The 22,243-nt window shown below is 47.3% G+C and overlaps 1 protein-coding gene across 1 annotated transcript; it reads left to right on the plus strand.

Moving 5' to 3' along the window:
* The first annotated feature begins 9,207 nt into the window (after window positions 1-9,207).
* Window positions 9,208-10,673, plus strand: LOC119391717 (carboxylesterase 1C-like). The gene is made up of 2 exons (XM_049415375.1): window positions 9,208-9,549; window positions 9,639-10,673. The coding sequence occupies exons 1-2, from the start codon at window positions 9,208-9,210 to the stop codon at window positions 10,671-10,673; spliced, it is 1,377 nt and encodes a 458-aa protein (XP_049271332.1).
* The last annotated feature ends 11,570 nt before the right edge of the window (window positions 10,674-22,243 follow it).

A 22,243-nucleotide genomic window follows, 5' to 3' on the forward strand; every position in this document is an offset into this window, starting at 1 on the left:
AGCCAGTGGAATCAGTTGTCTCCTGAAGTAGCAGTAATTACTTCATATGAAGCATTTTCAAGTTCACTGCTGGGTCTCCAGTAGTGTACTCGCGCTGTTGTGTAAGGCCAAAACTGTACTTTGAACCCGAGTTGCATTGGGTATATCACATGTATTACTATGTAAGTTTACAGTGAATTCTGTTTATTGTCATGTTGAAGTGTTGGAATCTGTATTCTGTATCGAAATATATTCTTCCCTCCCTCTCTAATGCCCTTGGGCGCTGTGGGTACTATGATAAATAAATAAATAAATAAATAAATAAATAAATAAATAAATAAATTAGCCAACGCTGCTGCTGCGTCTCTGAGCTGGTCAGCGCAGTCTTGCAGGAGGAATGTGAGGGTGAAGGAACAGGGGGCAGTCCGGTGGGTGTTTACATTCCTAGGTGCATCTCCAACCACCACACACACACAAAAAAAAAATGACAAACGCGGGCATGTGGCGATCCTCACGAATGTGCTCAAATCTAATATTATTATCCGTATTATCTTTAACATTATATATCGGTTGAAAAGGCAAATACGAGTTAGTGCAATCATATAAACTGGAGACTAGTCTACATGCAAAAGTGAGAATCAGAGTAGGAATCTTACGAAGCAATTTTTTTGTCGCTCTCCGCTATTTTTATACCGTATTCTTATTGAGGTCCCCTGTAATGATTACATTTCCATATTTAGAAAATGCCCTCCTGAAGCCGTCGATTAAAATACTGGCAGCGGTAATCTCCAGAGCATTTAGCTCCGTGCTTCAAACTCTCGCCACTGCGACGTCTATTCCTATTTAGTTAGGCGTTTTATTGCATCAGCGCATGCGACGAGAGATGCAATCTCGCAGACCAACTTTGTCCGTGAACGACACTGACAAACGACCTTCCCGAGCAACCGATGTATGCTCGTCACTCGTCCCTCCAGCACCAAGGTGACAACACGTAGCGAATGCCTCGAAAAGGTTGAAGCTGATTAAGCAGTGCGTCCAACATAGCGACAGGGCATCGACATCACTAACTAGTGTTTCACGACGGACTCGGACACACTAGATATTCAAGACAAGTGGGCGTGGCACTGTAGACAACGTGCATGTGGTCGTTGTCAACATCACCGCTGATTCGCGACTACGAAGACTTGGGGTCCAACGAGCGGTCGACGGCCCCTAGTCTGTAGTTTATATGGCCTACAGAATAGGACAAAAAAGATATGAGCACCGGGTTCATCACGCGGTCGGTCTGTTGCAAAGGTGGTGTCGCCGTGCGGGAAGCCATTTGCGCACTGCGATGGGGATGTAGAAGGGACACGCCTAGCCGCTACTACGCCATGGCGTGCATGTCGGACGCACGTCCGATCGCACAGCCATGCTGGCCAAGCAACGAAAAATGGTCGTGAAGTATTGCAGGCTGGGCTGAGAGATATCCGTGTCCTGGGCTAGAATATTCGGAACGGGAGTTTCAAACATTAATGAATCCTGGCGTTTTTACGCTTCAGCACCAGGTTATGATTACTAAACACGTCGGAGTGGTACAGTAACTCGCGTTTAAACCTAATGGTGAATTCCAATGGCAGATTCGAAGCACTTCCGGCAGCAGTTTTTGTGCTCCATGCGGAGCAAGTCTGTTTCACTGACATATTGAGAGTGCTCTCTGCATGTTTCATTGGCAGATTCGGAGCAGCTCCGCCGCCAGATCCACTCCACGGAGAAGCTCTGTCTACTCCGCGAAAAGCGGCGGATTCGACCAGAATCGCAAGCTCCCCGCGCGTGCGCAGAGCGTGGCCTACCGCGTGACCGACGGAAAGCGCTGCCCTAGCACGCCCGTTGTTTCCATGCGTGCCCGTGAAGGCTAAAACGGCGCGAAACGAAACGAATGCTGGGCGCTTCCGGAAGCGGATGTGCGCTAGCACCCCCTGCCATTTGCTCTGGCGGGAGTGCGTGTGTTCCACTGGCAGATTTCCTTAGGCTTCCCTCCGCCCGAGCGGAGTCCTCCGGCGCAGAGTTCGTCGGCCACTGCGAATCCGTCATTGGAATACAGCATAAGTTCATGAACGTTGTTGCATTTTGCACCCGGAGAAATACGTGCACCCACGACCTCGAACTTAGCCAACAGCGCTACAGCGCATAAGCTTAAACGACGGCAGGCTAGGAAGCGGCGCAGTAGATGTGCGTTACAACGCTAATCTTTAAGACTATGAGGACTATGAAATCATAAGCCGAAGAACCTCAACTGCATCAACGCAAATTCGAGCTCATTTACTATTATTTCTGAACATGAACATAGATAGAATTTGCACAAAGGAAGCAGTGAAATGCTTTATGCGTGAAAACAATACAGTGTTGATTTGTTTAGTAATTCTATATGAAGTAGACATCAAAACTCAGGTTACAAGAGGTTACGTTGGGCAATTGGGTGTTAGGTGGGAACTTGAACATTTTTGGCTCAGTTAACATCCTAATCATCTCAGTCCTAAGTTTAAAGAAAAAGGGGAGGGGGGATGAAGGAAGTGTTGCGCGGATTAGACACGTTACTGTAATATTTATAGTTATGCTCGTGGAATGCCTTGCTCGGAAACTTTTCAAAGGACACAGCCTTTCTGGCTCACTGCAAATTCTGTACGCGAAAGTGATCAGTATTGAATTTAGAAAAGTGGAAGATAGTAAGGCGTGTGCACAGCTAGCGTGACACAACAGACAACCTGTAAGCTAAGAAGATGAATCCCACCAAATAGCTGAACGCTCTGTCATTCTCAGCAATGGTGACTTAAGAAATTACGAATGCAATGGAGATGGAGTCGAGGCCCTGAAGGAAACCCGTCTGGTCCGGACGTCTCACCAGAGATTGCACGAGAGGAACACCAACCATAAAAGAAAAGGGAAAAAACCTGGTTGATCCCTCCGTCATAAGAATCGGTATGACGCGAAAGTGATGCGTATCTTCACAGACGCAGTGGGGTGTTTATCGTACATTGATATATGAGAGATTGCGCAATCACTGTCGGAGTTTGGCAGCTATAGCACCATTTAACGTGGAGCGTTGACGCTTGGTGGCGCATTTCCATCCCGACGACTAACGTCCATGATTATGATTAAACCTTTGTGGTAGATGAAGTAGTTAACATACACTTGAATACAGCATATGGTGAATCACGCGCAAAGGTGGCATTAACAAGCACATAATAAACACTGGTACTGGATATGGTCCATTCAGAGCGTCGTCACTTGAGGTGAGAAAAGGCTCTTCACTACGCTCTAAGTAATAGGGCAACCTATGCCTCCGCTCATATATACAGTACCACACAGCGCTTCAGGAACGTGACAGGCAGAGTTCGTAGCTTGAGCCGTGAACGCGCGAAGGCGTTCCACTACCCGGAAAGCTGACGTCTTTCTCGCAGGGAAGGTGTGGGGTTACAAGAAGCGTTTGTAAAGCCTCGTCTGTATGTGTCGGTAACGGAGTTGGTAGAGCGGCCGGCACTTATCTCCGCGAACCGGGAGTTCGTAGGTTCGACTGCTACGTCATGCACGTCAACGAAACTTTTACTTCTAGTTTTTCTTTCTGTTCGCGTGCATTTCGCCAACGTCATTCTCGCGACGGGAATCACGCCATTGAATCTTGGTGGACCCCAGCATAAAACACTCTCGTATTAAAAGAAGTTTCGAGGACTATCGGGTCCTCGACTTTATTGTAAACTAGGCTCCCGTCAGGGCAGTCGAAACGTATTTTTCATATTCTTTTGTGGTCGGCGTTACTCTTGTTTTTTATCGCAATGAAAATGGCCATAGACATTCCATTGTCCACCGCTGCCATCGGTGTTTCTCAGTGAGTATTCTGTGTTTCTTCGTCGTCGCATCTAAGAACTTAAATTAGGCTTCGCAGTAACACGTGTTACAACGCATCACCGCATTCCACGCAGTCAAACCATACTGTTTAGTTCCTTACTTGTCCCGGGGCGAACTTCCGTGAGTCGGGAAGCTGTGAGGGGCGTTCAGAGTTGGCGTTGCCTCAAGTGTTCTGTTGAAGGCAGGAGAGCCGGTAAGGAAGTTACAAACAAAGCACGCATCGCATATTACTTCAACTGGCGAGAGGTGGCGCGACACGTTAGTTACTTGGTTACTTAATTCTGCAGTAACACTAGTTTTCCGTAAAAATAGTGGAGCCTTTCTTTTCCGTCGATCCCCCGCGCGCTGCAGCTCTCGTGAAGATACCTATTTTTGCGACTCGATTTAGGGTGTAGCCACACGACGGACCGAATCCGTCTTTTCCGCCGCGGACGGCGCATCACGTGACCCCGCGTCACGGATTTGTGCCATCCGTGCCGCGTCCGCGGACATCGCGGACGGAAAATGCCAAGCTCTTTTTCGCATACGGATTCGCGCGGAATAACACAACAGATTTAGCCGAGGGTGCCATTATAGGTCTGGCAACAAGCGCTGCTTTTTCTTTTTCTCGTATGGTTTCGTAAATTTAGCCGATGAAGATTTTTGTTGTTATTGCCGGATATCTATCTGTTCAAGACCTTAGCGAAGGCCACGCTATTTATACCACCCTATACATTGCAATTCATGTTTGCACTTATGCGCTTCATGTTTTCGTTTTCTTTTGTCGTCTACACCTCGTTCAGTTTCAGCAGCAGTTGTCTCTCGACTTGATAAGAGTGGAGCCGCTCGATACTAGGGCCATAAATATTCTAAGAACAACCCAGCATAAACCAAGTTCAGCTAGCACCAGCAGCCAAGTTCGAACTCAGCATTAGCCGAGTTCAACGTAGTATCTGCCAAGAAAGGCCCTTGGATCGACCAGCTTTGCTGTTATCTAGTCTTGCGCGCCAGTGCAAGCTGCTGCTTTTTTTTTTCTACTCCCAGCAGCAGCACGCGGCTGCAACGCGGCAGCGCGATTGCGCGATGCCGTTCGTCAAAATGACGCGCGTCAATCGCGCCTGCAAGCGCGTCATGCGATTCCACTTTTAGAAAATAGCTGTAAAATGTAGTCGATTGCAAGTAATCCGGTACTTGTAGCGCGTTACATACCAGTCTGATCACGAGCGAAGCGTATCAGTGGTGTTGCAGTTATCTGTGTGCCTCCACTTCTTTCTGCTTGATATCGCTTGGTGGTAATGACGGTGGTACATTCGAATTGTTCCAGCACCCTAGCAACATGTAGTAAACGGTGTGGGCGTGTCCGGTAGGCAGAACATGCTATCCCGCTCGTAAGCCCCCGGATACATGGCGTCCAGCAGCGTTCCGTCCGGGTATGTCCCAGCCTGGAGTGCTGTCCAGGTGGCCGTTTTAACGCAATAGCCGTAAAGAGCTCGTTTCGCAGAAACTTCGGTGTCGGCGTCTTTAGTTGCGAGTGAAAAATCGATGTTGTCCGTGAGCGGAAATTCGATGTAGATGCGAATAAATAACATATTACAAACTGGCGAAGCTTGCACTACGCACAAGCCTTGAAGCAGCGAAAGTGGACGTTTCTGAAGACTAATCTCGTTGCTTCTAGGTTGTTTCTAGGCCTTAGCTAGGTTATGAGGGTTGCTTTTAGGTTGCTAGGCTTGAACTAGGTTGTTTCTACGTTGATTGTCAGCGCAGAGAGGTTCGAGTTAAACCACACACGGTCACAGATAGAGCACGGATCTCCAAACTCCAGAGACAGAAACTCACGCTGAAGCCAAGCCTTCGCACCTCTTATATATCCGCGGGCAGGTCGTCGTTGGCGTAGGCGTTCCATCGCTTGGGGATCTTCTCGCAGCCGCCGTTGCCTTTCCTCTTCCCTTGTTGGTTGGTTGGTTCCTTAGGGAAATATCTCAACCCAATACGGGGGATCGGCCACGAAGCGTGCGGCAGTAGACTTTGTGCAAAAATAAAATAAAAGGAATATGCAAAAACGATATTTTATAGTGAAAAAAAATGTTGGGGCAATTTTGATTTTTTCCTTTTTTATGAAATGTTAATGAAACGACTGCTATATAATAGAAATAAATAAATAAGTAATTACAGAAATTTAAGTAAGAGAATGAAATGATATATTTCTACTTACAATTTAACATGGCAATCTCTTTGTTTATTTAATATAAATGAATATGGCATCATATATGCCCCTGTTGCATTGCCCTACTGCCGACGCCCCGAGGGAGAGTAATGCCGATGTGAAAAGCTCAAGGCCAAGTTTTTGAAAAGGAGGTTTTAGAAATCTTTGCCTTATGTTTTGGTATCTTCGACATTCTGTGAAGTAGTGCTCTATTGTTTCGGCTTGATTACAATAATTACAGTTAGGGGAAGGAACGAAACCAGGCCTGTGTAAATAAAAATTTAGTGACGGTATTCTGCATCGCAGTCTAGTTAACGTTACTTCCAATTGCCTTGTACTACACCATGTGCTATTCCACGAAAACCTAAGGTGTTGAAAATATGTATTGTTTAGGACATGAGATTTAGTACGTTCCTCTTGCAGACAAAAATTTCGGAATCGGGCGATCGTGTTATTAGAAGACGGCCTCAGAACATTTATGACCAGTCCTTTGAGACATGCTGCCGCCAGAGTGTCCGCCGCTTCATTTAATATCACTCCAGTGTGGCCTGGTACCCAAACCAACCGGACGTGCCGTACGTGTTGCCTTCTTTCTTTTTATTGTACCAGTGGTGAGTTGTGGGATTTACCCAGTTTTGTGGCATATGCCTGATAGGCCGCACAAATTACGGCTGCCTTAAACAGGTTCGCTGTTAAAAATCTTCGGTCCGAGTGAGGATCGAACCAAGGCATATAGAGTAGGTGTTGATCGAACCCAGACCTTCTGCATGGCATGGAGGTCTTTTACCACGAAGCCGCGCCACTGCTTGGAACTGCTCCGTAAAGAAAAACAAGTCATAAGAATGTCATGTATAGTGGGAGGTGTCTCCTTAACGAATGCAATATTGCGTGGCAGAATCGTAGAATCTCGCCAGGCGTCAAAACGTGCATTGCGCAATGAGTGGGTGGTTGAAAGCTGCCCACTCATTATATACCGTGCAGCTGCGCAAGCGCGCGTTGCTCCTTACGGACGCCTTGTGGGTGATTCGCCAATTTGCAAAAGAACGAATTATGGCGCAGAGGGAACTTCGCAAGTGTACTTGCAGTAGGCATTCTAGGATAGTTTGACACGATCAATGTTACGCGCACAAACATTCCTTTCCTGGCGGCACGGTTGAAGGTGATGCGCACGGGCCCGGTTACGCTATCGCGTTCTACTCTTGAAGGAGAAGCTAAAACGCCCTCCAAGTTTTTCTTCCCTCCTTTCCGGCAGGTTGCGACTTCTCTGCTTCGTTTTTTCCTCTTGCCTCAACCCTTTGAACGCCAATAATACATTTGGAGTTTCACGTGCCCAAAACCGTGATATGATTATAGGGTTCGCCGTACTGGAGGATCCCGGAAATTTCGACCATCTGCTATTCTTAAACATGTATCGACATCGCACAGCACACGGGCCTCTATAGCTTTTCCCCTCCATCGTAGTGCGATCGCCACGGCAGGGATCGAACCCGCGACTTTCTTGTGAGCAGCGCAGTCACTCCGCCCCCGAGACAGACTTTATTCGCCAGCTTCTTGACCAATTACCCGTAATGGGTAACAGCTTTGCAATGAGCAGTAAGCAACTGTACCACAGGATATCGTTCCACCGCACGTGCATTTGCCCTGTACACCGGGCTGGTTCGCAGAAGAAGAGAACGCCGACGATGGGATCTCCTGACACAGGCACGACTCCGAAGGCGACGTCAACTCTGGCGCTATCGGGGCAGCACGCAAGATGGTAAGAATTCCAAGAACACATATTTTCTCGATATCATTGTGAAAGTGTAAACACCGCAAAATTAAATCAGTCGTAACCCTTAGGCAACAGCTGCGAAGGGCCGCACTCGCAAAGCTATTCTATCATACGTGCAGTTTACTTTTTACTATTGCATTTGAGTAATCCACGATGTGTCCTGCATCAAGATTAGCTGGTTGTTTTCTGACAGAATAATTCAATAATCCGAAATTTTCGTGAATACAGGCATTTATGAAGAGCTAGGCGTTGGACTTCTGCGAAAGGACGCGGTGCAGGCAACAACGCTAGTCGGGAGGTGTAATTTGTGAATTCAACATAATTCGCAGTGTAAAACTGTTTAGAGCTTAAACTATATTTAGGTAAAACTACGTGCGGGCACGTATGTGGAAGCTTTCTCCACTTCCGTATAAAAACGGTAAACTGAAGTCAGTGGGATGCCGGCTTTCCCGCTAAGTTTCAAGCTTATAAGAAAGTTATAACAGCAAGGTTAAAGCTTATAAGTAACTGCTTATTATTTAACTCACAGAACTTCAGTATAAAGCAACAGTGCTCAGCACGCCACAGAACATTCTAGATGTTTCGTGCTTGGTTCGCTCGAACATTCATGTAATTAGTGTGTGCATGCAATTAAACCTAATTTCTAAACGAATGTTTTTCCAAAGAGCTAGCGTTCATGTTCTACTAGGGGTGGCATAATTATCTGCAGAAGAGAGCCTAAATACAAGCCCCACTGCTGCAAAAGTATAATGACAGTACTTAAGGAAAAAAATCGAAAACCACTCTATGAACTTAGTTCATTCACTTCGGAAATTGCGTCATTTTGATTTGAAGGTTTCACTTACACGCTAACATTTTAAACGCCTGTCGCGCTGTCTGTACGTCATCAGCATATGAGCCGATTACTGAAGGCGGCATGACTGTACTCGGTGATTAATTTTTTGCAACAAAAGGCAATGTACAACAGACGTGTGATGGCCCATTTGTTTCTGAATAAGTGTACTGAACAGCGTTCTCCCAAGGCGTTCCTAATGCCTAAATTCAGTCCGCTTTCGTCACATTACCGCACTACGCGTGATACCATTACTTTTATGTGGAACAAAAATACCGTGAAAAACTCTGTGGAGGAAACCTTGCATTCTTGTGGCCTAATTCCATGTGGTGGTCAAGTGTGGTTCATTTCCGTCAGTAGCCATTGATAATATCAGTCACGTGAAGAAAATTTATTCGATGGAATGAGTCGATGGAGTTTTCGAGTTGGTTCTTTGTCGATACGCCGCTGGCCTCCCTTCACGTACTGCTTTCTTTATCTGTGCTTACACCGTGTCATTTCAGGTGCGCAGTTCTTGCGGTCAGCCTATGCGTCGTTGGTTTGGTATTTGGTACCACCATGTTCATCCTGCACCTCAAGGGCATCCCCGCGCGCCCAGCTGCTCTGATCTCGCGCGAATGCCTGGTTGTACGGACTTTGGCAGGAAAAGTCCGAGGCACGGTCCTTCAGTACAATGTCAAAGGCACTAAATACAGTACCGTCGCCTTCTATGGCATCCCCTTCGCAGAACCACCCGTAGGCCGGAACCGGTTCCTGTCGCCCAAATGCGTGAAACCGTGGAACGGAACTTTCGATGCCACGTACAAGAGGCCACCTTGCAAGCAGCTCGACACTCACTTCCCAAAGAACTACACCATTGACGCATCGAACACGACCGAGGAACTGCCTGCACATCAACGTGTGGGTACCGGTGATTGCGCTAGCCCGGAAAAGCCGCACGCCGTCGTGTTTTGGGTGTACGGAGGTGGCTTCGCGGGCGGCGGAAACAGCTACGACTTCTACGATGGCCGTTTCGTGTCCGGCCTGGGAACTTGGTGGTTGCGGCGCCCAACTACCGCGTCTCGCTCTTCGGCTTCCTCAACTCGGGCGCAGGACACGACGTGCGGGGCAACATGGGTCTGCATGACCAAGTGCTTGCGCTGCGATGGGTGCGCGACAACATCGGCCACTTTGGCGGAGACCCGAACAACATCCTGGTCGCCGGGGCCAGCTCAGGCGCCATTTCGCTTTCCCTCCTGATGGCCAGTCCTCTGGGGTCGCTGTCCAGCTTCCGCAGAGCGTACCTTATGAGCGGAACCATGAACACGCCTCTGGTTCGCAACACGGGCAGCAAGGCGCAGGCCACTTTCGAAGCGATTGCGAAAGCCGCTCAGTGTCTATCAACTAATGCGACCGCCGCGTTGCGCTGTCTTCAAGAGCGCGACGCCTCGGCGCTTCTCGAAGCCTCCAAAGGTGTTGCAATACAACTCATGCCGAGCCCAGAGGCGCCCCTGCTCCCACCGGGGGCCGTGAAAATTGGCAAGCGCGACACAGGTCACCTAGAGGTTATTTTGGGCACTACCTTTAACGAGGGCATGTTGTTCTTCCAGAACGTGTTCCCGCAGTTTCAGGGCACGAAACAGGTGGACCCTAAGGAAACCATCAAGGTGGCGATTCAGGGCATTTACGGCAATGTCAGCGATTCACTCGTGGATATCATGATTGCAGTCCTTAGAGAAAGCTACGACATCGACGATCCGGACTATAAAGGCTGGGTCGACTTAATCGGTGACGTACTGTTCCGTTGTCCAACGAAGAGTTTCGCGATCGAGCTTGCGAAAAGCGGAGCGACGGCCTACTACCAGGTCTACGAGCCGAAGCCCTCCTTCACAGTGTTCGACGGTGACAGCGCAACGCACGGCGAAGATGTGCTTGTATTATTCGGCGGTGCAACCTTTCTCTATCCTGACCTCGCCACGGACGAAGAAAGAGAAACAACCCTTCGCATGATTCGCACCCTTGCCGGTTTTGCAACTAACGGGTAAGGTCCTTTACATTACCGGTCAGACAACGGCATTCTTCACACAAATACACACACACAAAACGAAAATGGAGTAATTCGAGAAAGATGAAATATTCACACAAGGGCTCGCAAGTCATTAGCAGAAGAGCGTACTTTCGAAAAAGGTCAACAATACTATCAACCAAACCACGCAGGGTGCGTAGAAACATTGTAGCGCAAGAACGCCGACTCATCACCGCCGTAATTCGTTTCCGCGACACCTATCAGGCTGGTGAGTGGTTGATACGCGAGGCGGCGTTTTGTTTTCGATGCCGCAGCCTAACTGGCACGCAGAAGGGGGCAACCAAATAAAAAGTGGGCTGCTGAGTTCCACTGAATGACTGGTGATGCTAGACGCGAGATTCAAAAAAAAAAGGGGGGGACATTAAAGAATATGTCGGGGGCCCACATATGCCGATAAAAGAACGTGCAATTATGACGACATCTGTTCATCTAGGTGGAAAAATATCTGCGCGTAACTAGCCCGGTCAAACACATTGCTTCAGTTAAAACCCACACACTGCGAAAAGCGCGACTTAGCATTTTGCATATGGTCGCTCGAGCAGCAACTTTGAACTTTGATTCTAAGGGCGCGATCGCGATCGCTGGCGCGCGTACTATCAGCGGGCGGCTCGTACACCCCCTTCTACATGCTGCACTCTGAACGCCGATGAGACTGTGCGGAAAAAGCATCTCTCCCTGGAGCGGCCGTGTTCTCTTACACCAGCGTTTTGTAGAGTTATGCGAGATCGGATCCAAGAGATAGCTGCCAGCGTCACCTCGTATAACATTAAAATTTGTTGCTATCGCATTCATTGCTTCGCCATTGCGGTGAAACTGTGACTTTGTTTTTCTTTTCTTCTGCGGTGGCGTTACAGTATGAATTGAATTGGATGATGATGCCCAAACTGCAGGTCGCCAACACGGCTTCCATTTCCCGCTAAAATTAGCGCAACTGAGAAAATTTCGAGGCTGGTCGGGCATTTTGCCGCAGCCTCGCGCAATTTCAACAAAATTGACGCTTTGGCTATGCTTGGCGCAGAAATACGGAATTGTATCAAACTGGCGCAATTGGCACAGCTGTTGCACTCCTGCCTTTACTTTCGCGTTATCATCGATTAATCTGAAAGAGTTATCTTTTTCCTTTTTTTCGATTTTTGTCCAGCGCTGAATGTGCACGAAACGTACCAAATCCAACTAGTCCAGCCAGCTGTTCGCGGCAAAACCTCGAGACAGTTTCTATTTTTCAGATGGTGAATATTGGCGATGAAAAATTAGGGTGGCACAGCTGCGAGTGACGATAGTGGCACAGCTGCAAACTGCAAATTCGATGACCAATATCTCGAACTACGCCTAACTTTTGTGATTTCTAAAAAATAGGTATGCCATATATTGGAACGCACTACAACTTTGTAATAATGTTGCAGGTCTGTGCCAACACTAGTGGATGGCAGCTCCTGGCCGGCGGTTCACGACGGGTCCTCCAACGAGATTGTGCAACTCACGTACGCTGGATATAACCACAGCAGCCCGGACCGCGACTGCATGCTAGCGGACAGCATTATAACAGTTCTAGATACGTTGTCCACCAGCGTGTCAAAGCGGGCCGTGACAACCTTCAGAGTCCACGATGAGACCTCACGGGTGGCAGAGGAACTTATGCGTGTGTACATGCGACATCGTCTTGGCTAAACATCGTTTCGCATTTGCGCATGAATAAACCACGAATGAAAATATGTCATGATTAGTCTAGGCGTGGCCAAAGAGCACCATGTCTTATTTTGTAGTGTTAGACCAATGATTACGATGATAGGATGTCATTATGGCTGTAAGGAGGCCTAAAATCACGCGCTATATAGAAGCGTAAAAAGTGTATATAGCCTAAAATTATGGTAGCGACAAGTCGTGTGATCTATGGGTTTTGAACCCTTATGAAAATGAACTTTGAGTGTCGAATGCGGACCTAATGCACACTTAATGAGTCATTAGATTTGCATTAGACCTGCAAAGCCTAATGTCCTTTAGCATTACATGCACATTAGAGAATCAAATGACGATGCGTATTAGGACTTCTAATGATAAAACTACTTAGACTTTTAGTTGCGGTTCCTAATGTCAAAGTACATCACATGAAGAAAAAAACAAAAACAAATGTGAAGGATTATTTACTCCCACATTTACATCATAGTGGTCTAGAGTTGCAGCTTGGTGTTTCATTAAACCTAGAAAATTAATTGCTCTACACTTTTGAACGGTGTTTTTAGTAAGAAAATAAAACTGCTGATGATGTACAATAAGGAACGTGGACATGTGTTACCTTGAAAATTATTTAGACCTGACATTCTTAATGAACATTCGCTACAGAAAAGTTAACTTTGGCTGAAATTCAATGCAATATTAGCTATTGCAAATTTAAATACGCTGGCCATGCATTCAATATGCCTAATGTCCTTTAGCATTACGTGCACATCAGAGACTCAAATGACGATGCGCATTAGAACTTCTGATGAGAGAACTACTTAGACTTCTAGTTGTGGTTATACATCGCATGAAGTAAAAAACAAAAATGTGAAGAATTTTTTTAGTCCCACATTTACATCATGGTGTTCTAGAGCTGCAGCTTGGTGTTTTATTAAACTTAGAAAATGAATTGCTCCACACATTTAAACGGAGTTTTTAGTAAGAAAATAAAACTAGTGATGATTTACAATAATAGAAACCTGGACATGTGTTACCTTGATAATTATTTAAACCTGAAATTCTCAATGAGCATTCACTACAGAAATATTTTTTAATATTTGGGATTTCATGCGACAAAACCACGATATGATTGAGGCATGCTGTAGTGGAGGGCTCTGAAAATTTCGACCAACTCGTGTTCTGTTATTGTCGCTGACATCGCACAGTGCACAGGCCTCTACCATTTTGCCTCCACCGAAATGTGCCCGCCATGGCCAATATCGAACCAGCAAGCTTCGGGTCACCAGCCGAGCACCGTAGTCACTGATCCACCGCGGCGGACTTGTTAGAGGTGTGCACGTGCTCCGGGCAGCCCGAAAGCCCGAGCCCGACCCGGCCCGCGGGCCGGGCTCGGGCGGGCCGACGTACTTTCACCTCGGGCCCGGGCCGGGCTCGGGCTACTTGGAGATTTATCGGGTCGGGCTCGGGCCCGGCGGAAAGCCCGACTCAAGCCCGAAATATAGAGAATGAGCGGGAATTGTTTTCCAGCACGCATACAGCTTCTTTTCTGCGACAGCCCTTTACCGCTTTTCCTTTCCATTTGCTACGTTAAACAAAAGGGGAGTAGGTAAAGCACTGCCTCTGTTGCACTCCGACAAACAGAGAAGTAGCACCACCTGAGCTAGTGACGGCACCACGCGACTGTTCCGCGTTAGATTTAAGGCCAAATCCCATATGAGTGAAAATGCATGCGACAGCGACGAGCGACCCGACGTAGATCGCCTTCGTGCAAGCTGACGCTTGCATTGGCATACCCCATACACGTGACGGCTTTGGCGAGCGAACTCCATTGCTGCTGGCATGAGGCCGTCTACTTGTATAGCAAAAGTGCTGCGAACAGTCTCTATTAGAGACTGTTCGTCGTGTGTCGTTTGATCATATTCGATATGCACAATAAAATGCCAAATTACCGGAAAACGATGTTTTGTTTTCGCAGCGAACCTTCAAAAAGCCGGGACGGGCCCGGGATTTTGTTTTCGCACGTCGGGCCGGGCCGGGCGGGCTCGCAGCCCTTTGCCGTCGGGCTCGGGCGGGCCTTCGACAAAGTCAGCGGGCCCGGGCCGGGCTCGGAATTACGGCCCGTGCACAGCTCTAGGAATTGTCGCAGAAAAGTTAATTTTGGCAGAAATTCAATGCATTAAGAGTTATTTCAATTTAATATACAGTGGCCATGCATACACTGTGCCAATGTCCTTTAGCATCACATGCACATGCAAATTACACTCAAATGACAATTTACATCAGGACTTCTCATAACAAAACAACTCAGGCCCGCTATTTCTAACAAGCTTACAATACACTGTTCAAGATGTCGCACAGTAAGTTGGTTCACACCGTAAGTGGTAACGCGAAAATTGGCCTCCTTTTACACCAACCATACTTCTAGGAAGCGTTCAGGTGATGACAAAAGCCAATGATACTATTCATAAAGAGTGATTTCAAATCTATAAAACGCTATTGACATCTGAAGTGAAAATAACATCTTAAAAACAGTACTTATGGAAACTACCAGTACACATTTCAAAAACATTTATTTCTGATAAAAAAAATAATTCACATAATTAAAATAAAACATGAATAGAAATAAAGTACAACTTTCCAAGTTCCACAGCACAAGAGATGTGAACAAAACAAGAATAGGCACGCACAGCACTGACTAGACCAACACTCCATTCCTGTGAACATGAAACAAGGTATAATTACAGTCAGAAGAAATTTGAATGCACGTACAAATATGTAGCATTGCCAATCAATTTCCTGATCGTGTACCTTTTACGCTTTATCAAGTATAGCAGTACACAGCCCTGTTTGATAGAACAAATAACTTATCATTCACAGTAACATACACAGTATGACTGAGCTAGCTTACAAGTTATGTAGAACCAGTAGTATACCTACATATATACGAGATACATCTCAAAAGTAAGATCTATATTTTTTAATATAAAACAATCCTTTCTTTAGTGCAGTAGTTTCATCGTTAGGTTGAAGAATGCTTTGTTTTTCTGCATAATTGCTATATTGATGATGATATATGGTGCTTATTGGCGCAAGGGCCATTTGATGGCCAAAGAGCGCCAAGACATGATAACGAAACTGAACAATGGTCATGTTACCTGGCTGTATAGGGGCCTAAAATTCCTCGCGCTAAAGGCGGGTAAAACAGATATGTAATAAAATCATGAGAGCGACGTGAAGCATGGGCATGGAGAATGAATGGCAAGTGGTCATGATGGTAAAACAATAGTGATATGGTGGGAGCACGAATGCCTCCTCAAGGCCTTTGAGATCAAAGGCAGGAAGGCAGGTGCTTTCTCCAGTATAGCTACCGTAGCAACAACCTCTTTTCAGAGGTCGTGCTACGGATTCCCTGGGTATATGACGTGAAAACTATCGACGTCTTTAAAAAACGCGAACAGTGACTGATGTTTAAAAACGGCTTCCCTACCGACGAATATTGATGGGTGTAGTGGTAATTGTTGCCGGTAGGGTAGTAGGAAGTGTCGTTTTCTAAGCGTTTCTAGTTCCTTACACTGTATTAAAATGTGAATTAAGGTTAGTGTTTCACCACATCTCTCACACATGGGTGGATCACCACCAGATAGAAGGTGTGAGTGTGTACTGTGTGTGTGTCCTATTCTTATCCTGGTAAGTGTTACTTCTGTGCGGCGTGACTGTGTTACTGACGGCCAATACGCGATATGTGGCTTGATAAGATGAAGTTTATTTTGTGTTTGCGTGTCCCACGACCGCTGCCAGTGATCTCGGAGCTTTCTTTTAATGAAGGGTTTTAGGTCGAGTGCAGGGACAGCTATGGATGTATCGGCGGTAGCATTTTCGTGGGCAGAAGCAGCTAGCTGGTCCGCCAAGACGTTTCCTCTAATTTCGCGGTGCCCTGACACCCAGCACACTACGACCTGCTGTTTGAGTGCGTAGACCGTGCATAGAGTAGTGTAAACCGAGACTAGGACAGGGTTCTTGTGCTTTTTAAGATTTTTCAGAGCTTTCACTACGCTTAGCGAATCAGTGTATATCACTGCACTTTGTAGTTTACTTTGTTTAATATGTTTGATGGCCGCAAATATCGCGTATGCTTCAGCTGTAAAAATACTTGTATTGGAGTGCAGAACGCCTACATCTGAAAAGGATGGGCCAACCGCTGCGTAGGACACAGAAGTGTGAGACTTCGAGGCATCGGTAAAAAATTCTGGGAAAGTGTACTTGTGCTGGAGTTCAAGGAAGTGTGTACGGATATGTGCAGCAGGCGCGTGCTTAGTAACTTCCATGAATGATATATCGCAGTTTACGAGTGTCCACTGCCACGGCGGGGGATATGCAGCGGGAGCCACCAGACGGTGTTCAAGAAGCGGCACACCCATTTCTTCAGATAGGCCCCTCACACGAAGTGCGTAGGGCTTTCTCATGGCAGGACGGTTTTCAAACAGGACAGAACTGGACAAATCATTTATAGTAGAGTGTAACGGGTGTTCGTTGTTCGCGTTCACCTTGAGGAAATATACAAAAGATAGGTAGGACCTCTGGAGGTGTAACGACCACACGTTTGATTCAACGTAAAGGCTTTCTACGGGGCTAGTACGAAAAGCACCCGTAGAAAGGCGAATGCCTAGATGATGGACAGGGTCAAGCATCTTCAAGGCGCTTGGTGTCGCAGAGTGATAGGTTATCGCCCCGTAATCTAGGCGCGTGCGTATGAGGCTTCTATAGAGATTCATCAGGCACTTTCTGTCACTTCCCCAGGTAGTGCGTGACAACACTTTCAGAACATTCATGGTTTTTATGCATTTGTTTTTGATGTACTTGATATGTGGTATAAAGGTAAGCTTCGTGTCTAAGATTAGCCCTAGGAATTTATGTTCTGTATTTACCGACAGACGTTGACCATACAGGTTGATGTCTGGATCGGGGTGAGTGCCTCTCTTTCTGGAGAATAAGATGCACGTGCTTTTCTGTGGATTTAGTCGGAACCCGTTTTCCTCTGCCCATTTAGAAACCTTGTTCAAACCAAGCTGAACCTGCCGCTCACACATAGCAAGATTACAAGACTTAGAGCCGATCTGCACATCATCGACGTACGTAGAATAGAACATGTTACGCGGGATGTACAGTCGCAGCGAGTTCATTTTGATAATAAAAAGTGTACAGCTCAATACACCACCTTGCGGAACTCCTGTCTCTTGGACAAATACTCGGGACAAAACATTGCCCACTCGAACACGGAATGTCCGATTGGACAAGTAACTATCGATTACGGTGAACATCCTACCTCGTATACCTAAATGTGAGATGTCTCGAAGTATGCCAAAGCGCCATGTGGTATCATAGGCCTTTTCCATATCGAGGAACAGAGATAGAAAGAATTATTTGTGGACGAAGGCATCACGGATTTGTGCCTCGATACGTAGCAGGTGGTCAGTTGTGGATCTACCTTCTCGAAACCCGCATTGGTATGGGTCAAGTAGACAGTTCGTTTCAAGGAAGTGTAGGAGTCGCCTGTTTATCATCTTTTCGAAAACCTTGCACAGACAGCTTGTTAGGGCTATAGGCCTGTAATAGGAAACTGAGGATGGGTCCTTGCCCTGTTTTAAAATAGGAATAATAATAGCTTCTTTCCAGGCAGAGGGGATCTCGCCGGAAAGCCAAACAGCATTATACAAGGAAAGGAGGGTTTTTTGGGTTTCAGACGGCAGGTGTTTCAACATTTCATATACAACACGGTCGGAGCCTGGGGCGGAATTATTGCAGCAATTAAGCGATGCTTGTAGCTCAGCTATGCAGAAAGGTTCATTGTATGCTTCGTTATTTGTGGATTTGCGCTCTAGTTTCTGTCTTTCGATTCTTGTTTTGTATCGTTGGAAGGCTTCAGTATAGTGCGACGGGCTCGACACCTGTTCGAAGTATGCGCCGAGGAAGTTTGCCTGGTCTTCCAAGCTGTCGCCTTGTGTGTTAACTAGAGGAAGTGAATGTGCTTGTCTGCCTGCTACCCTACTAACCATGTTCCAGACTTTAGCCTCCTGTGTATATGAATTGATACCCGATAAAAACTTCTGCCAACTTTCCCTTCTTGCCTGTCGGCGCGTTCTCCTGCCTTGGGACTTTATGTTCTTAAAACTGTCCAGATTCTCAGCTGTCGGGGAGTCCCGAAGCAGCCTCCATGCCTTGTTTTGTTTTTGCGCGCGTTTCGGCACTCAGTGTTCCACCACGGCACACGTCTTTTGCCGGGCAGTCCACTTGTTTGTGGTATACACTTACTTGCAGCATCAATCAAAAAAGCAGTAAAATATTCTACTGCTTCATCCATGCTTAAAGCACACATGTCGTTCCAACTTAGGAGAGCCACTTTACGAAAATGTTCCCAATCTGCTTTGTCAATTTGCCATTTGGGAACCTGTGGAGGACATTCATTTACTATTGGTGTGCTGAGAACTACAGGAAAGTGATCACTTCCGTAAGGATTATTAATGACTTTCCATTTGAGGAGGGGTAGAAGTGATGGAGATGTGATGCTGAGGTCTATGGCCGAGTAGGTATTGTTGGCGAGGCTATAATATGTTGGCTCTTTTTGATTCAGAAGACATGCGTCGGAAGAGAAAAGGAAATGTTCAATAAGACGACCTCGCGCATCGCAGCGAGAGTCACCCCATAGACAGCTATGTGCATTAAAGTCCCCAAGTACCAGATACGGTTCTGGAAGTTCATCTATTAGTGATTGGAATTCATGTTTCTGAAGGTGGTAGTGTGGAGGTATGTAGATAGAGCATATGGTGACGAGTCTGTTCAAAAGAACCGCTCGAACAGCCACTGCCTCAAGGGACGTTTGTAGTGGTAAACGTGTGCATGCTACTCCTTCATTAACTATAACGGCTACGCCACCAGATGACGCTACAGCATCATCCCGGTCCTTTCGAAATATAAGATAGTGGCGTAGAAAATTGGTGTTCTTAGCTTTTAGGTGTGTTTCTTGTACACACAGCACTTTTGGCGAGTGTTCGTGTAGCAACTCTTGGATATCGTCAAGGTTTCTTAGAAGACCTCTAACGTTCCATTGTAGAATTTGTGTGTCCATTTTGGGTGTAAGTTAGTGCTGTGTGTACTGGAAGAACTATTGCCTTAAGTCACAGAGCCCTTTCCAGGCCCTGTGATGCGGGCTTTTTCTTTTTTGGCGCGCTCCAAGGAGCTACGCCGTTCCTTCGGCGCTTGAGACGCCGTTGGGCTTGCCGTTGTTTCCATCGCCTCGGCAGAGGCGCTGGATGCCCGCTCGCGGCTTACGCGCACGGGTGTCAGAGATTTGAGGCTTTCTGCCTGAGCAGAAGGCCCTGGGCCTGCAGATCCAGAGGCCTGCGTGCCCTTTGGTTGCGGAGCAGCACGGGCTGCTTCCGCTGAGGGGGCGGATGGCGCTACCGCCCGTCCACTGTGCGTGGTACGCGCGGCCGCCGCGAACTTTTGTGGCACTGCCCCCGTGCGTGCCACATCCGCGTACGAATGACCCTGTGCAAAAGAAAGGCGTTTGCGCGCCTCCCTAAAAGATATGTTTTCTGTGACCTTGAGTGTGATTATTTCCTTTTCCTTTTTCCACGAAGGACATGTGCGAGAGTAGGCGGGGTGCCCACCGTCGCAGTTTGCGCAGTGTGGGGTTTCGATACAGTTGTCAGCAGGGTGTTCGTGTGAACTGCACTTGGCACAGGTTTGACGGCCACGGCAACTCTGAGAGCCGTGACCGAAACGCTGGCACTTAAAGCAACGGGGCGGGTTCGGGATGTAGGGTCTGACCTTAAGTTTCAAGTATCCTGTTGCGACATGTTCTGGTAGGGTGCTTGTGCCAAATGTGAGGATTAGGTGCTTTGTAAAGATTTCTTTGTCATCGCGCCTGATTTTGATCCGCTGGACATTTATCACATGTTGTTCACTCCAGCCCTCGAGGAGCTCCGCTTCTGTCAGGTCGAGAAGGTCTTGATCTGATACCACACCTCGCGAGCTGTTGAGAAAACGATGCTGGGTGATTGAGACAGGTGTGTTTCCCAATGAAACAAGTTTAGACAGTTTTTCGTACTGAGTTTTGCTTTGAACTTCAAGGAGGAGGTCTCCGCTAGCCATTCTAGTTGCCTGGTAACCATGGCCCAAAGTTTCAGTAAGGCATTTTGACACAACGAAGGGAGAGATTGTTCTGGCATTCTTATCGAGTGTTTCACAATGGATGACGTGGAATCGCGGGAAAATTTCATTTGGCTTTAAGAATAGGTTAGCTGTATCTTCGGTGCGTCCCCTCTTTGTGCGAGGACGATCATTGAGTCTGGGAAAGGAAGTGGAGGCCATAAGATAAGTGTATTTTCGGCAGCCATGCCAGCCGCCCACCATGGAGCCCAACATGGGGACGCGACAGCACTTATGTTTATATAAGGCATGCCAACGCCAGCTGTACACAGCCACTATAACCAAATATAATGTGCCCAAGTGAGGGCACACACACAAGGTTAACCCTTGCCGCCAGGAAAAGTGGAAGTAAATAGAAGAGAGGAGAGGACAGGAAAGATTAAAGTGAGAGAGAAAGACGAAGATGAGGGGAGAGAGAGACAGGAAAAGGCGACTGCCGATTTCCCCTGGGTGGGTCAGCCCAGGGGTGCCGTCTACGTGAAGCCGGGGCCAAAGGGGTGTGTTGCCTCTGCCGGGGGGCCTTAGAGGTCCAATCACCCGGCGTCGGCTCAACCCCCAGGATCCCCTTTTCCCCGGACACGGCAAAGCCACGCACGGCTAGGCGTGGGAGGGGGTCGAAATCCCCCCGTTAGCTCGGGTCCGTGGTGTCGCTACACACCAAACGCCTGCTTCCACAGACGCCCCTGCGGGGGCATAATTGCTATATTGGTCGATGCATTTTTGTAGATGCTGTGGAGGTTTTACAATGTCCATGTCATACCAGCTCTCCACCATGTGCTTCAAGGTGCAATGAACCTCATATTTTACCTTGTCCTCGGAACAGAACTGCCATGCAGACACGTGTCCCTTCAACTTAAGGGAAAGATGGCGGACGCTATATGGCGAGTCCTGATTGTATGGTGGGTGGGTGATACCGTTTCTACCAAAGATTTGCAGAAGATAGTCAGTTTGACAAAAGACGTGTGGAAGCTAGGGCATCATCGCGTAGAATACGTACGCATTTGCTCACTATTTTTCTTCAGTTCTGCATTTTTCAGTGTTTCACGGTATCTGTCAGCATTTGTTGTCCCAGCAGGCAGAAAATCAACCAAAAGTACCCTTTTCTGGTCTTATGACTAGTGCCATGACTTATGACTAGTGCCATGAGATACCACCGCGTCGCTTTGAGCGGACACGGTGGACTCCTGAGGCCGTTGTGACGCTGCCCCCTTACGCGTCACCTCGGCATAGCTTTTGTGGAAGAGGTGTGACAAGCGTTTTGTCGCTTCGACAAATGAGATCTTTTCTTTTACGGTTAGTGTGATGATTTCCTTCTCTCTTTTCCAGGATGCACAGGACCGTGAGTAGGCGGGATGGTCTCCACCACAGTTGACACAATGAGGTGAGGCTTCGCAACTTTCAGCTTCGTGATCATTTGAGCTGCATTTTGCGCAGGCGTCCTTCCCTCGGCATACTTGCGATGCATGCCCAAGCCGTTGGCATTTGAAACACCGCCTCGGGTTTGGAATGCAAGGCCTTACATTGATCTTCAGGTATCCTGCCTCAATTGAGGTAGGCATGTCACTTGTTGCGAAGGTCAGAATGATAGGTTTTGTTGGAGTTTCTTGATCATTTCTTCGTATTACAATTCTCTGAACCTTGATG

This window comes from Rhipicephalus sanguineus, chromosome 4 (assembly GCF_013339695.2).
Source record: "Rhipicephalus sanguineus isolate Rsan-2018 chromosome 4, BIME_Rsan_1.4, whole genome shotgun sequence".
NCBI classification, from domain to species: domain Eukaryota; kingdom Metazoa; phylum Arthropoda; class Arachnida; order Ixodida; family Ixodidae; genus Rhipicephalus; species Rhipicephalus sanguineus.

What these genes read in the sequence shown, in the direction of transcription:
- LOC119391717 (XM_049415375.1), top strand. Translation starts at nt 9,208, where the DNA reads ATGTTCATCCTGCACCTCAAGGGCATCCCCGCGCGCCCAGCTGCTCTG. An exon ending in AACTGCCTGCACATCAACGT is followed by an intron (nt 9,550 to 9,638) that starts GTGGGTACCGGT and finishes CGGCGGAAACAG; the next exon opens with CTACGACTTCTACGATGGCC.